At 45.8% G+C, this 13,273-nt stretch overlaps 1 protein-coding gene across 2 annotated transcripts in view; it reads right to left on the bottom strand.

Moving 5' to 3' along the window:
• The window catches only part of LTBP2 (latent transforming growth factor beta binding protein 2), a 1,419,414-nt gene that overhangs the window by 575,023 nt on the left and 831,118 nt on the right, over positions 1 to 13,273 (bottom strand). For both annotated transcript variants that reach the window (XM_086937485.1, XM_086937488.1), the window contains exons 6-7: positions 10,329 to 10,526; positions 6,701 to 6,969 (exon numbers count right to left, since the gene is read on the bottom strand). In XM_086937485.1, the coding sequence (XP_086793611.1) occupies positions 6,701 to 6,969; positions 10,329 to 10,526 (467 nt within the window). The remainder of the gene's footprint in view (positions 1 to 6,700; positions 6,970 to 10,328; positions 10,527 to 13,273) is intronic.

The following is a 13,273-nucleotide window of genomic DNA, read 5'->3' as shown; positions in this document are numbered from 1 at the left end:
TAATGTTTTATTTCATGACTTAAGCATTGATATTGTCGGAAGCAGGAATGTTGATGAGTAAGTTTATGTATTTTACGAATCTGCAATAAACATATTAAAAAAAAAAAAACATAAGAGGAAGGCCACCCCAAGCCAAGCCTGCTCTTGGCTGCAGTATACCATTAAGGGTGCAGAAATGAGAAAGAGCAAATCTGGACACTCTGGCCAGGCCCCCGGACTCAGCAGGTCATCGGAGGATAGGCTGAGATGCATTCAGCCTTGCTACTTCATACGTACAACAATATATCAACTGCCTAGAAATAAATAGTGAAAACATTTGTGTAATATCAAACAACAAGAAGTGAGAGCAGACATGTTGCAACTTGTCTTCTTTAAAGGGTCTGGGAAGAATCATGTCCAATGTCTAAAATGTAATACATAATGTATTCAGGTGCGCAGCATAATTAAGCTAATAATGACTAATGACAATAAAACTGAAGCGTTTTTGTCATTTAATAATATCTCACCCAATGGAAATCATTTAAGCAGCATTCGAATAATGAATCCCCAGAGGATTAAAACATATAACAAGAAGACCACAAGCAGATGTTTGTATCATAGCTACTGTTACAATTTCAGACATGCCAACCCTCCCGATTCAGGCGTGAGACTACCGATTTCAAGGTTAGTCTCCCGCCTCCCGATTCCTGCAAGCAAAAACCCGATTCCTTGGGGGTTTCACCTGACAGGGTTGGGTATTGTGTAAGGTGCTAATTCTTCCAGCAATATTCAGAGTGGCGATGCAGGGGCTCTAGAAGGGGTGAAAAACCAACAAAGCGTCATTAACAAGGCAATGGTCTTTGAAAGACGTGTGAAGTACTGGGGCGGCTGTGTGTGCGCGGGGAAGCTGTTACAGCCCCTGCTGCCACACAGGAGGAGGAGTGCATGCACTGCCAGCAACCTGCCAGGCCAGTGCACAACACTTGCATCACCCTCTCTCTGCCTGCCATTGCGCTCCGTGCATCTGAAAGTTTAAAAAAACACGCGCATTTACGTTTCAAATGTCAGATCCTGCAGCAGCCACTTCCAAAGCCCATACATGCCGTTAACCCGATTCAATGCCCCATTTTCCCGATTTTTTTTTCATTCTCCCACTTTGCTCTTCTGAAAAGTTGGCATGTATGCAATTTCCCAGGGCTGAGACGTGTGACCAGCAAGAAACGCAAGGGTCAATGCATCAACCACATCAACCCACTGATCTACCTTACTAGGTTTCGAACCTGTGGCTTACATGCTGCATGCTGGTTTTATGCAGTAGAATCTCAAATTGCTGTTAAAATACAAGACTGATGACAAGTGGCTTGTATAAAAAGCTTCTGCAAAGGGCGTGTCACCTTCTTATGGCCTGGGCATATAGTCCAGATTTATCTAAAAGCACGCTTGTACCCTGTGACTGCAGATTAGTACCTAGTTTTACAGTCAGTGCCTCAAACTCACTGAGCTGGCGAACTGAGTGAAGGCTTCCATGAAGCCATCTGGATTGTGAAGACCAGAAAAGGGGCTTTGGGGGCTAGTGGAGGACGTTTCACAAGCTGAGTGAGCCACTAAGGATGGACTTGGGGTCTCCTAGGACTCAGAGTGCAGATCTAAGAGCTACCAGATGGACTTGGAAGATATCAATAAACTGTTTCCACAAGCAATGACTTTACAACGCAATCGTTACAACGACAGCGTTGTTACCATGCGTGCCATTACATTGCATGTCGTATCAACGACTTGCTGTAGGGGGCGTGCAACACCAGGGAATGTGTTGGATTTTAAACCTTCCCTGCTGTTGCACAAACTGGAGTAGGAATCGTAATTAGTACTATTCCTAAGTCCAGCGCACCCCCTACAGCAAGTCGTTGATACAACTTGCGATGTAATGGCACGAGTGGTAACAACGCGGTCGTTGTAATGACCGCGTTGTAAAGGCATGCGTAAAGAATGTATGCGTTGAAAAGGTCATACATTCGTCTGGGGGCCTGAATGCCAGACTTTAAAGGTCAGTAGAGGTCTCAGCAACTCTGGTGGCAGGCAGGTTGAGTTGAGGGTCTGTGAGAGTATCCTACAGGTCCTGGAGGACCGTAAAGGGGTTTCATGGCTGGCTAAGTCTGTTGGGTCCTTGGAGAGCCTGTAGATGGCGGCAGACTACAGACAAAGGAATGTTGAGGGCTTCAATGAAAAGATAAAGGCCCAGCATAGAGAATCTGCTGGACTCTAAGCACCATAAGAGTTGGAGCAAAAGAAGAATTAATCAGAAAGTGAACTGAGAGGAGCTGAGGACCAGTGTAGGATATGAGCGCCTCCTGGGGTTTAATAATTATTCATTAAGGCCACTGAAGACAGTCTAGTGGCCAGATACGAGTTTCCCTGATTGTCTAAGAGACTTTGATGGTGGTTGGGCACCAGATTATAGTTGACTGAGGTCGAGCTATGATCTTTTCGGGGGCGCTGACAGTCTTTTGGGACAGACCGAGGGTTAATGAGAGAAAGGTGAAGGTCTGTGATCACTGGCTGAGGTGATGTGTGGTCCAGCAAAGGGTCTGGGAGAGGCAGCAGATGATCAGTGATGTACAGAATAAAGCCTTCTTGACAGCTACCTGAGTGACTAGGTGCGGGCGGAAGGATCCGAGAACGAGGTCCTTTCCTCACTGCTCAAGGGGCGAGCTGCCTCACCATATCTCCTGCTAACACTGCCCCTGCTTGCATCCTCTCTCTGGAGCACAATGCCAAAGACAGAACATTGCTGTAGCAGGCTTTTGCCTGAGCTACACTTGTCTGTATATACTGTTTTGATCACAAGACTCACAGAGTAGATCCTGGCCCCACGCGTGGCTTTCTTGCCTGTTATACATCTGCTCTCTTTTGGGGTAAACTTGCAGGTAAGCTTGCTTCTAGTGATGCAATTGTTTGGTTTAAGAAGAAAGCTCTGAATTCTGTTGCCTCTACAGTACATGTTCTGTATTTGAAGGTAATCGTGCACTGCTGATGCCCATGCTTTAGCTGTTCTTTGTTTGCTGCTGACTCTTACACTGATCCCGGCTGTGATATTATTCTTAACCAAGGGGCTTGGTATAAAAAAAAGTTTGAAAACATCTGCTTTAAACCAACACCTCCTCTTACTGCCCACATATCACAAGCTGATATGGGATTAACAAAACATACTCAGTGGCTCTGTAGCAACCAGTTACAGAGAAGTGTTCTTATTTTGTTTTGTTTGAATATATTTTATTAGTTTTCCAGCATTTAAGTCCACTATACACTTAGGTATTGAACAAGAGGAAATGATAGACATAATCTGCACATCATCATAACGACTATACGTCACAGTGGTATACAGAGACGTGTTCTTATTTCAAAACTCTGATTCGCTCCTTTTCTACTCGGAACAGAACGTTTGACTTTTTTCGTTATACCACAAAACATTGCTACTAAACAATTTCGTACAGCCTTCTGGTCCCACCCATCAAATGCTAAGAATATTCCCCACCCCACTCAATGAAGTGGGCCCTTTTACTTAATATACAATATTCCCATTCAAACAACTGACAGCAGTGGCGTAGCAAAAGGGGGGAAGGGGCAGCCCCCGGAGATACGAGCATGGGTTTTTACATCTTAAAAGTTCTACCAGAGGTGAAAGGTGTCCTTTTCCATTGTGGCTTGGTAAAGACGGGGAACAAACACGATGTTATTTACACCCAATGCGCTGCTTTCCTACTCCAAACTAGAAAAGGTGTTTTTTCCAATTTTTATTTTCATCTTCAAATGAACTTTCTTGGCTTTAGAATCTGCAAATTTAGATTCTTATCCCGGTATCAGACTGTGCCAAAAACTGTAATATGGAAAATGTATAATGTTAAAAACTGATTATATGGGTATTTTCTAGCAATGTTCCACTGACACACTGCTGCCCAAACCTCATCACGTTTTGTGTTTTTTTTCTGATCTTGTTTCAATCATTCCCAACCATGTACACAACAGCACTGTTCTAGGCGCAGTCACCAGCTGAGAAACACATTTTCTCTGTAAAGCATTCACCAGCTCCTGGAGTTTATATACACATAAGATTACCTAAAATAAAATAATAACAATAGCCCTACAATTATGATCTCTCTTTCTCACTGCTTGCACTGCTCTTGCTAAGTCGTCACTGCTCGGCTAAATGTGATGGGCTTGCCTTCTTAAATGTGGTTTAGTGAACCTCGAGTACCTAGGACACTACTCAGCAATACACCTGTTACACTTCACAAATTGAGGCGTAAATGGGAGAGGGATCTGGGAGGCCTGTGGCTCTGCTTGAACACTGGCGGGGTGCAGACTACTACAGTTGAAACTTTTCACCGTATATATGAGACCTAGTAGAAAAAAACGTGTGTGTGTGCTAAGGCCCGCACTTCATTGTGCTTGAGAGGGTGTGGACGGGAAAGAGGCATTTTTCCACATCATATGCCTATGGTCTATGGTGGAGGGTTTTTGGATGGCTGTAACGTGATATTTACCAATGTCTGGATGGCTCTTTTGAATGTTCCTCCAAGACATGATTGTTGAGTATATGGAGGGATTTGACGGCCCCAAAACAAGCATTTTAAATTCTGCTTCTGGCAGGTCAACCAGTGCTTAATTTGAGCCAGTGGTTTCCAGTGCTGGGCACCAGCACTTGCACGTTATTGCCTTAACTGCAATTCCAGCAGCTGTCACGTGGTTGCGCTGCTTGTTTAATAATAAAGATGAGCAGAAATAAGTTGTTTTTAATTAAATATACATTAAAAACAACTAATACCTGCCACCCAAACCTTTGGCAGCCTTGAACAGTCAGAATTGTCACACTTGTAGAAGTGTGATGGTTAGCAGTTGTGTAAGTACAGTGGCAATGTGTAGTGCAAACTGTGATGCAATAACATAAAGTTCAAAGGGGACCCAAAATATGATCGGGTGACACACTATGGATTTCCAAGGAAGTTTACCTGTTTAAGCCACACCCTTAATAAGATAGGCCATGCTCCCTTTACAGACCCCATGCTTTTTTCATCCCACATAATTCCCTGTGTTTACGTCTTTGTCTTCTCTACCACTGGACCCCCAACGCTCCTAATCCCTCCCCCCATCCATCCCCCACTACCACTTGTCACCCTATTTGGTTCAGAGGTAGAAGTGGCTGGCATGCCCATACTTTTTAAATTTAAGACATTTAGTTTCGTACTTTTTGTGAAAAGAGGACCATCACAGGACGGTTAATTTCGAGTCTCCTGTGATGTGAAGCCCAGGGAGGAACAGACAACTAAACAAGAAACACGCATTTTTGCCAGTGTGCCTGCTTTCTTAAAAGAAATGCAAATGTATGCAAATGGTTAATTTGCAAATGTAAAGCTGCTTGGAAGCAGGTATTGGCTTTAATTGATGGAATCACTTAAAGCTTCCTGACAGACTTATTCTTTTTGAGTGGGATTTCAAAAGTGTTATTAGCTGAGTTGTGAATTGTGTGCTTTTGAAGGACAGTTATAAAAAAATATACACTTCGTAGAGGGTATTACTAATATATTTTGGAAGCACTTGTTTCACTTTAAACCTTTTTGCGCATTTGGTAGCAGCCTGTCTTATACGGTGTGTAATGAAAGTTTTAAATAATGACTTACATATATATTCACAATGTTTTCTGTCACCGACTGAGACCCCGTAGCACTAAACATGCATGACTTCCTATTGTTCACTGCACCAAAGGATTTAATTTTATAGTACTCTGTTTCCCACACAGACCTCAGCAGTGAATTAACTAATAAAGGTTTCATAATGTACGATAGTGCATTTTCCACTGATAAACTTAACTTGCATTATTTACCATTTAAGCTGTACATTATTTTATATTTAGTTATTTGGAGGTGAAAGACAGAAAAAAAAATGAATATTTAATTTTTTTAGCAACTCTTTTGACCCCTCCCTTACACTCATTCAGCCCGCCTCCTTTTGTGCGCAACATCACAGTTACCATACTTTTTTTAACGCAGCTCAACCGCTGATTTTGTTGGGAGCACAGTAGTGACTACTGGGGAACCTCACAGGGGTGGCTTCTCCACTGGAGCAGAGGAGCGTTGTCCCACTTTAATGTCCCTTAAAGCTCCAGAGATGAAAAATAAAATGGTAATTTATTACCATTTAAGTTTTTTTCATCCCGTCCTGATCTGAGTGTCGGGACGCGACAGGACGGGGCCTGCTGAGTAGAAGCAGGGAGTAGTGATGGACAGATGGCTGCCTGCACACTTTTAAAATGTGAATGCCTCTTCCGTCTTGCAACGACCAGCCAGACATGCGCACTTTAAACCTCTCAACCCAGCTGTCTTAAGACATCTGGGTTGAGAGCAGGTACAGGCTTCTAGTGTCCTCGGGAGTGCAGGGAGAGGCCACTCCCTCCAACCAGGGCGCTGCTCTCATGCTGGTTAACAGCATGTGAGCAGCACCGGGATTGGACAAGGGAGTTTGCTGGGGCCCACACTGCAGTCTCTGGAGAAGAGGTCCGGAGCGAGGAGTACTTCATATCGTCTGGATTTAAGTAAGTTAAAAAAAATTCTTTATATAGGAGCATATTTCCACCCATTTTCTCACCCCCACCATAGCTGGCAGCCGCCACTGGAACCTCATGCTAACACCCAATTGTTTCATGGACTACGACATGTCCAGCACATACCCTGCCGGCCACGCTCTCAAGATAGCACGTGCCCAGTGTGTCCTGGTGTCCCTGCTGAGGTCCGCTGCCACCTCCAATGCTGTTTTCATTCCAGCGTCCATTGTTGGTCCCATGTCCTGGCTGGCGCGGAGGCTCTGGCTGCTGGACTGCCACTTCCACACTGTTCTCCGCGCTCTGATCGCCACGGACCCGTGCTACCTGGTGCACCTGTACATTGGCCTCCGGAGGGTGGTTGATGTGGACATTCACTAGCGAAGGGCTGAAGGGACCTGTAGGGTAACAATGAACGTGGGACACAGCGTTCACGGAACAAGTTATAATACAGGTCGAGCAGTGCTTAATTTTTAAAGATAGTAAATGCAAACGCCAAAAGGTTGTCCTAGGATACCAAACCCGTTACCGCCCACTACTGGCAACCACAGTAACCTCTGGTGCAGCACAGCCTCGATTGTTCTGTTTATTTCTCTTAATATGGCACCTGTATGAGGCATACTGCGACGTACAGCCATTGATCCAGAAGGGTTTTCACAGTGTTTTCAATACCGGTACATACATTAAATTTAGTCAGTAGCTTTGAAAAAGCAGTGTTCTAAATTGATAGAGATGAACTGATTCAGAGATGATAATTGCGTGTTGTCAGTAGCTTGTCAAATGCTATTTTACCTTCCCATCCTAGGATTTGAGGTCCACCATTAGTAACAGAAAACACACAGTAGGTGACAGAATTCACAGAAAAAAAACATGCCTGAATAGGTTATTTGCCTGACACAGGTGAACTTATGAGCTATTTGTTTTGGTTGAGGGTTACCAGCGGGCCAGCTGCCCTTTGCTGACTAGCAAGAGGCGCTCTGAAGTACAGTTTGGTTCAAATGAGACAATGGTAGGTAACATTGCCAAGCATGGGACTTTTGGAGAGGCCTTATGCGCCAGCAGCGCCCCTTCCATTTTCCTGTACCAAGGCCATTCTTAAAAAACAACTAGTGGGTGACCTTCACAAATAATAATATAATAATAGCAATCAGCATCAGCTATTCTTTCTTGCTAAAAGTACAACCTCCGGGCCATCACACAAACTGTGCAATCTTGCATGCAAGCCCCTCAATTAACTTCATGATATATATATATATATATATATATATATATATATATATATATATACTCCCCGAAGCCTCAATGGCCGTTTGCGCCTCCCTTGGGCACCCCCAGGGCACTTTGGTATAACAGAAGGGGAGGCAGACACTTATGTGGCCCCTTCTATAATACAGATAGCGCTGGGTCATATGTTGCGCCAGCGGTATCTTTAGAGGGGGCTCCCTTATTTGCATGGAAATCTCTTTGCTTCTGCACCCATGCCATATTGCAGATGTTGGTGCAGAGGCAAACATGCCTTTACGAGACGCACTGAAAGGAGGCAGCCATCTGGAGGGATGAAAAGGGGTTCCATGGATCCCCAGATATCCCCCTGCAGGTGGGTGAGGTCACTCACTGCCCCCGCCTGCAAGGAAATCTCCAATCCCTTTTAAAAGTGCATGCAGGTTGCTGCCTGCATGGAGAAACATGGAGCAGCTTTTAAACAGCTGGGCCTGTATTACAGTGTGGCTGCTTTGTGTGCCCCTGGGGCACTCTGGTATTACAGAAGGGGCTGCAGATGCGTGTTTGGCCCTTTCTGTAATACAGATAGTGCTGGCTCTTTCTTCAAGTAAAATACGGAGCTGCTGCTTCGAAGCCTTCTGTGTTGCACTGTGCAGGCCGTTCCTGCCTGAACTCTAAAGAGGGGAGAAAGATCCCTTGCAGGTGGGTGCATTGAGTGACAGCATTTGCCTGCAAGGGGATGTCTGGGGTGGTCCATCGGACCCCCTTAACCTCATCCAGAGGGCAGCCATCAGGGGGCACATTGACAGCTTCTTAACCTCTGCGCCAGTGTCCATAATATGGCGCGGCGGTAAAGCCAGTCCGTCATTTGCATAGATCCATGCCCCCAAGCAAATTAGGAAATGCCCTCCTTAGATAGCGTTGACGCAACATATGCACCAGCACTATCTGTATTACAGAAGGGGCTGCACAAATGTCTGCGGCCCCTTCTATAATACCAAATTGCCCTGGGGGGAATAAAGCAGTTGCAAACTCCCATTGCACTTCTGTAATGCAAGCACAGCTGTTTAAAAACTGCTCCATGTTTCTCTGTGCAGGCGGCTACCCGTCTGCACATTTAAGAGGGATTAGAGGCCCCCTTACAGGTGGGTGCAGTGAGTGACTGCACCCACCCGGAGGGGGTGTATGGTGGATCCATAGGACCCCTTTCATCTCTCTAGAGGGCTACCTTTAGGAGTCGCCCTGAAAGTGCGCCACCTTAGTGCGCCTCCTAAAGGCATGTTTGCCTGTGCACTCATGTCGGAATAAGGTGCAGGCACAGAGGCAAAAAGATTCTCACGCCCCGCGGAATTGAGGGTACGCCCTCTAATGATAGTGGTGGCACTACATGTGCACCAGCCAGATCTGTATTGTAGAAGAGGCTGCACAAACCTTTGCGACTCCTTCTGTAATACCAAAGTGTCCCGAGGGTGCACAAAGTGGGCGCAAACATTTGTTGTGCCCCCAGGGCACTTTTCTAATACGTCCCATGTTCTAACCTGAAGTATGGGGCTGAGTCCTGCTAGCAATGCATGCGAGCGAGGTAGCCATTGCTGGAGCGAAACAGACATCCCAGGGTTAGACAAGGTATCACGCGGTCAAAGAAGACATTGAGAATCAAGGCATAACTGAATCAAGTATCATAGGACCTCACAATGCATGACTGGCAAACGAAGACCTCACTGGGCAAAGAAAGCCCCTCTTCAACAAACATGGCATCGTAAAAGAACAAGCATTTGTAAAGCCAAAAGGTCAGATGTTGGCTATCAAGCTTTTGGCTTTGTCAATGTTTGTTTTGACCTTGCTTTTACAAAAATGTTATTGTTTGGGGATGTAGTGGGGCTCTCATCCAAAAAATTGGCTAAAAGCAAAAATATTTTTTGGCTAAAAAAGCATTCATTATTATGCTATTATCTGGCATTTTAATGGACTACTTAGTGTGTGGGTGTGCTTTTCGAGAATAGGCAGGATGCCCTCGCTCACTGTGAAGTTAGCCAATGATTGAAGTGATCTGACCTACAGGCTCCATCCTGAATGCTTTAGAGAGCAAAAAGAAAAATGTGAATGACATAATAACAGACCAATGAGTGAAGACATTTCCTAAAATCTTCCTTAAGTAAGTATATTATACGCATAAGTTTAGTCAAATAAAAAGGTATTGGCTACCAGACCTAAAAAGGCATCACTGCATCCCGAGAGAATATAAGGTATCAACAAGGTACGGTATCACTGGAGCAAAAAAGGTATCAACAAGCAGTGGCTAAAGAGGCCGACAGTAGACCCGTCTCTGAGTGTTATCGTTTACTCATTCCAAGAATTCAGGCAGAGAATTAAAGCTGTATGTACGTTTGACCTAAAAACAAAAGAAAGTAGTAATGTTAACCTCTTCCTCTATTCCCCGCCCCTCCTTCACACTGCCAGGCATGTATCCGTGTTTGCCACCTTCATTCGCCCTCTGCCCCAGCCCCATCCTTGCCCACACCCGGCTTGCACTCACCCAGCTGGTTGGAGAGGGGCAGTGTGATCATGGTTTGCTTCAGGTCCCCCGCGGGCTTCGCCCCGGGCTCTGCCACTTCCTTTCGCTCCGGCTTGGGCGCAGGCAGGTGGCAGAATTTGCCGGTGGAGTTGGAGGGGCACCAGCACTCGTCCCGTCCCACGCAGCGGCCTCCGTTGAGGCAGGGGATCTGACAGAAATCTGCGCAGCGAAGAAAAGGGCCAATGATGAGAACATGTTTGCATACCACACTATTGTTCTTTCTAAGCTCTGTAGATAAAAGTTATTACAGTTTCTAATTTAATGCCACTTTACCAGATTCAGAGAGAGATGCAGGAGAGAGGGGAGTGTGAATAGAGAGAACTGAACGAGAAATAGAGAGGGCAGAACGAGGACAGGGAGATGATATTAGAGAGAAGTGAAGATGGAAAGAACCATCAGCGAGCAACAGAGTGGAGACAAAAAAAGCCAGTTACAAGGACACAAAGATGAGGACAGAGAGGTGGAAATACAGCAAAGGGGCTTGAAGACAGGATAAAGGAAGACAGAGGCATAAGAGAGAAATAGGGATAAAAGGAATAGAGAGAAGGGGGAATGAGAAGATGGAGAGAGAGGAGTATAGAGTGAAATGGTGTCCATATGAGGCTAGAGAAAGATGATGGATCGAGAGCTGGGTGAGCAGAGAGGCTGCCTTTAGTGCCTTAGTGAAGGTGTGGTGTGTAGTGGGTGACAATCTGATGGTGTCTTACAGTGATGGCAGAGGTTAGTCCTTCTGAATGTCCGGAATCCCTCTGCATGGTTCTCTCACTGTAACTCTCCCCCACTCACCTCCAGCATGCCCCTAGTGGTGGGAAAAGGTAGGAGGAATATACACAGGTACACAGTGGAGACGTTGTTACTGGTCGCCAGTGTTAACTTGGGAAAGTTCACCTTGTATCTGCTGCTGTGAACCACTGATCTGTGTAGCGCCTAGAACCCCCAGGGCAGCGGCGTCTTATCAGAGCAGACAATCATTTTACATTGTCTGCCATGAGAATCTAGTTTACATGCATCTATTGTGTGCATAGGCGCCAGGTAATACAGGCGCCAGGTAATACGGGCGCTAGGGTGACCAACAGTCTGTAAATTTAACGGACCGTCTGTTATTTTAGTATGATGTTAGTAAGGCGTCCGTAATTTGGGGTCCCAAAATTACGGACGCCTTATAGACATCATACTAAAATCAAATTGGGGAATTTCAGGAAGGTATGCTGTTCCCCTGCGAGAGGCCCTATGAGTTTAAAAGTTTTCACTCGGGGCCTCTCGCACTTATCTTTTAATCTGTAGACTGAGGCTGCCTGCAGCAGCCCCTCCCAGACCTCGCAAAGACTGTGGACTGGTCCATTGTCATTCTGAGACCGCAGCTGATTATCACATATAGAATGACAATGGCCCTATTGTACTGGCAGCATGTGGTGTGCCGGCTCCTGCATCAGACTAGGGCAAGGCATTCCGCTTTTGTCTTGGCGCCATGCTGGAGAAAATAAAAATAAAATAACTGTCGGAGCCAGAGCATTCATTTGTGCAAAACCTCCATCTATAGGTCATTTACCACATTGTCAATGTGGATGGGTAGACATTATAACCACTTTTGAAATAGTATTCAGTTTGGTGCAAGGTAAAATAATTCTGAGTAAAAATGAATACAAAAGGCTATTCAGTGAAGTGCTTCTTAATGTCATGGCACTGGAACAGCATTTTCACTGTACATTTTAAAGTAAGATTTAAACATAAAAATAAAAAATACTATTTAATGTTTATTACTACATTAGCACAACTCTTGATTGCAGAAAGGGCCTGATGTCGCTTTGCAAAGCTGCGCGCATACTAAAAAACTGTGAAGTGCACGATTGTCTCAACCTTATATAAACTTATTTTCACTTGTACTTATTTTGGTTGTCTATTTACTTACTTATATACTATTGTGCCACCTCCTCTGGTATGTCTGTAAAAAGTATGTTTAGGCCAAAATATTTGTCCTGAATTTTGACCTTCTGACCTGAAGTTTTGTTGTGAATTATGACCCTTTGTCCTGGATTTTTGTTGTAAATTGTGACCCTTTGTCCAGAATTTTTACACTGACCGTCCTGAATTTACATCCATGCCAGCTGGTCACCCTACACGGGCCTGCTGGGCTTGGACCCCACCAATAGTTTATGGTAAGTGCCAAAGGGTTGGGGCAGAACATTTCCTACTGTTTACTGGCTGAAGATGTGCGAGGGTCTTGAAATGCCAGTAGAGTCCTTCAGAAAGACAAGGGGATCTATTATGATATTGGGCGGATCGCCACTGCCTGCATGGTGGTGGCGATCTGCCCATCATCCCCCACCTGCCTCTCATTTCCCCCGCCATATTATGACGGCGGGGGGACCGCGGCGGACGGGAAGACCGTCCGTCGCTTTCCCGCCCAGTTCACGGGCCGCCCGGGCGGAAAAGGGTTACATATGGTGGCGGTGTCTGCTAGACACTGCCAGCCATATTATGATAACAGCGGGAAGCAGCCTTTCCGTGGTGGCAAGGAAAGGCAAGCGGATTCCTGAGATGGGGGCCTGTTGCGGGCCCCCAGGATGTTGGGGGTGTGGGGTGGCACATGGGGGGTACTGATGGTACCCACCTGCATGTGTATGGACGACGTGGCAGGCACCGCGTGCGGCCTGCCACGTTGTGCATGCGCATGCACAAATGCCTTTTTTGAATTGCGGCGGGTGCTGCTGACAGCACCGCCCACCGCAATGCAAAAAATGCGAGATGCGCCCGCCGGTGTGGCAGGCGCATCCTAATTGCCCATGCGGGACCACCGCACCCTTAGCGGGCGGTCCCATTTCCAGGGGGATGGCGGGCAGACAAAGTCCGTCGTCATCATAATAGATTCCAAGGTGTGAAAGAGTGATCATCATTTCTAAAGGGGA

The sequence above is a fragment of the Lissotriton vulgaris genome, chromosome 9 (assembly GCF_964263255.1).
Source record: "Lissotriton vulgaris chromosome 9, aLisVul1.2, whole genome shotgun sequence".
NCBI classification, from domain to species: Eukaryota; Metazoa; Chordata; class Amphibia; order Caudata; family Salamandridae; genus Lissotriton; species Lissotriton vulgaris.
This window is presented reverse-complemented; position numbering and strand designations above follow the sequence as displayed.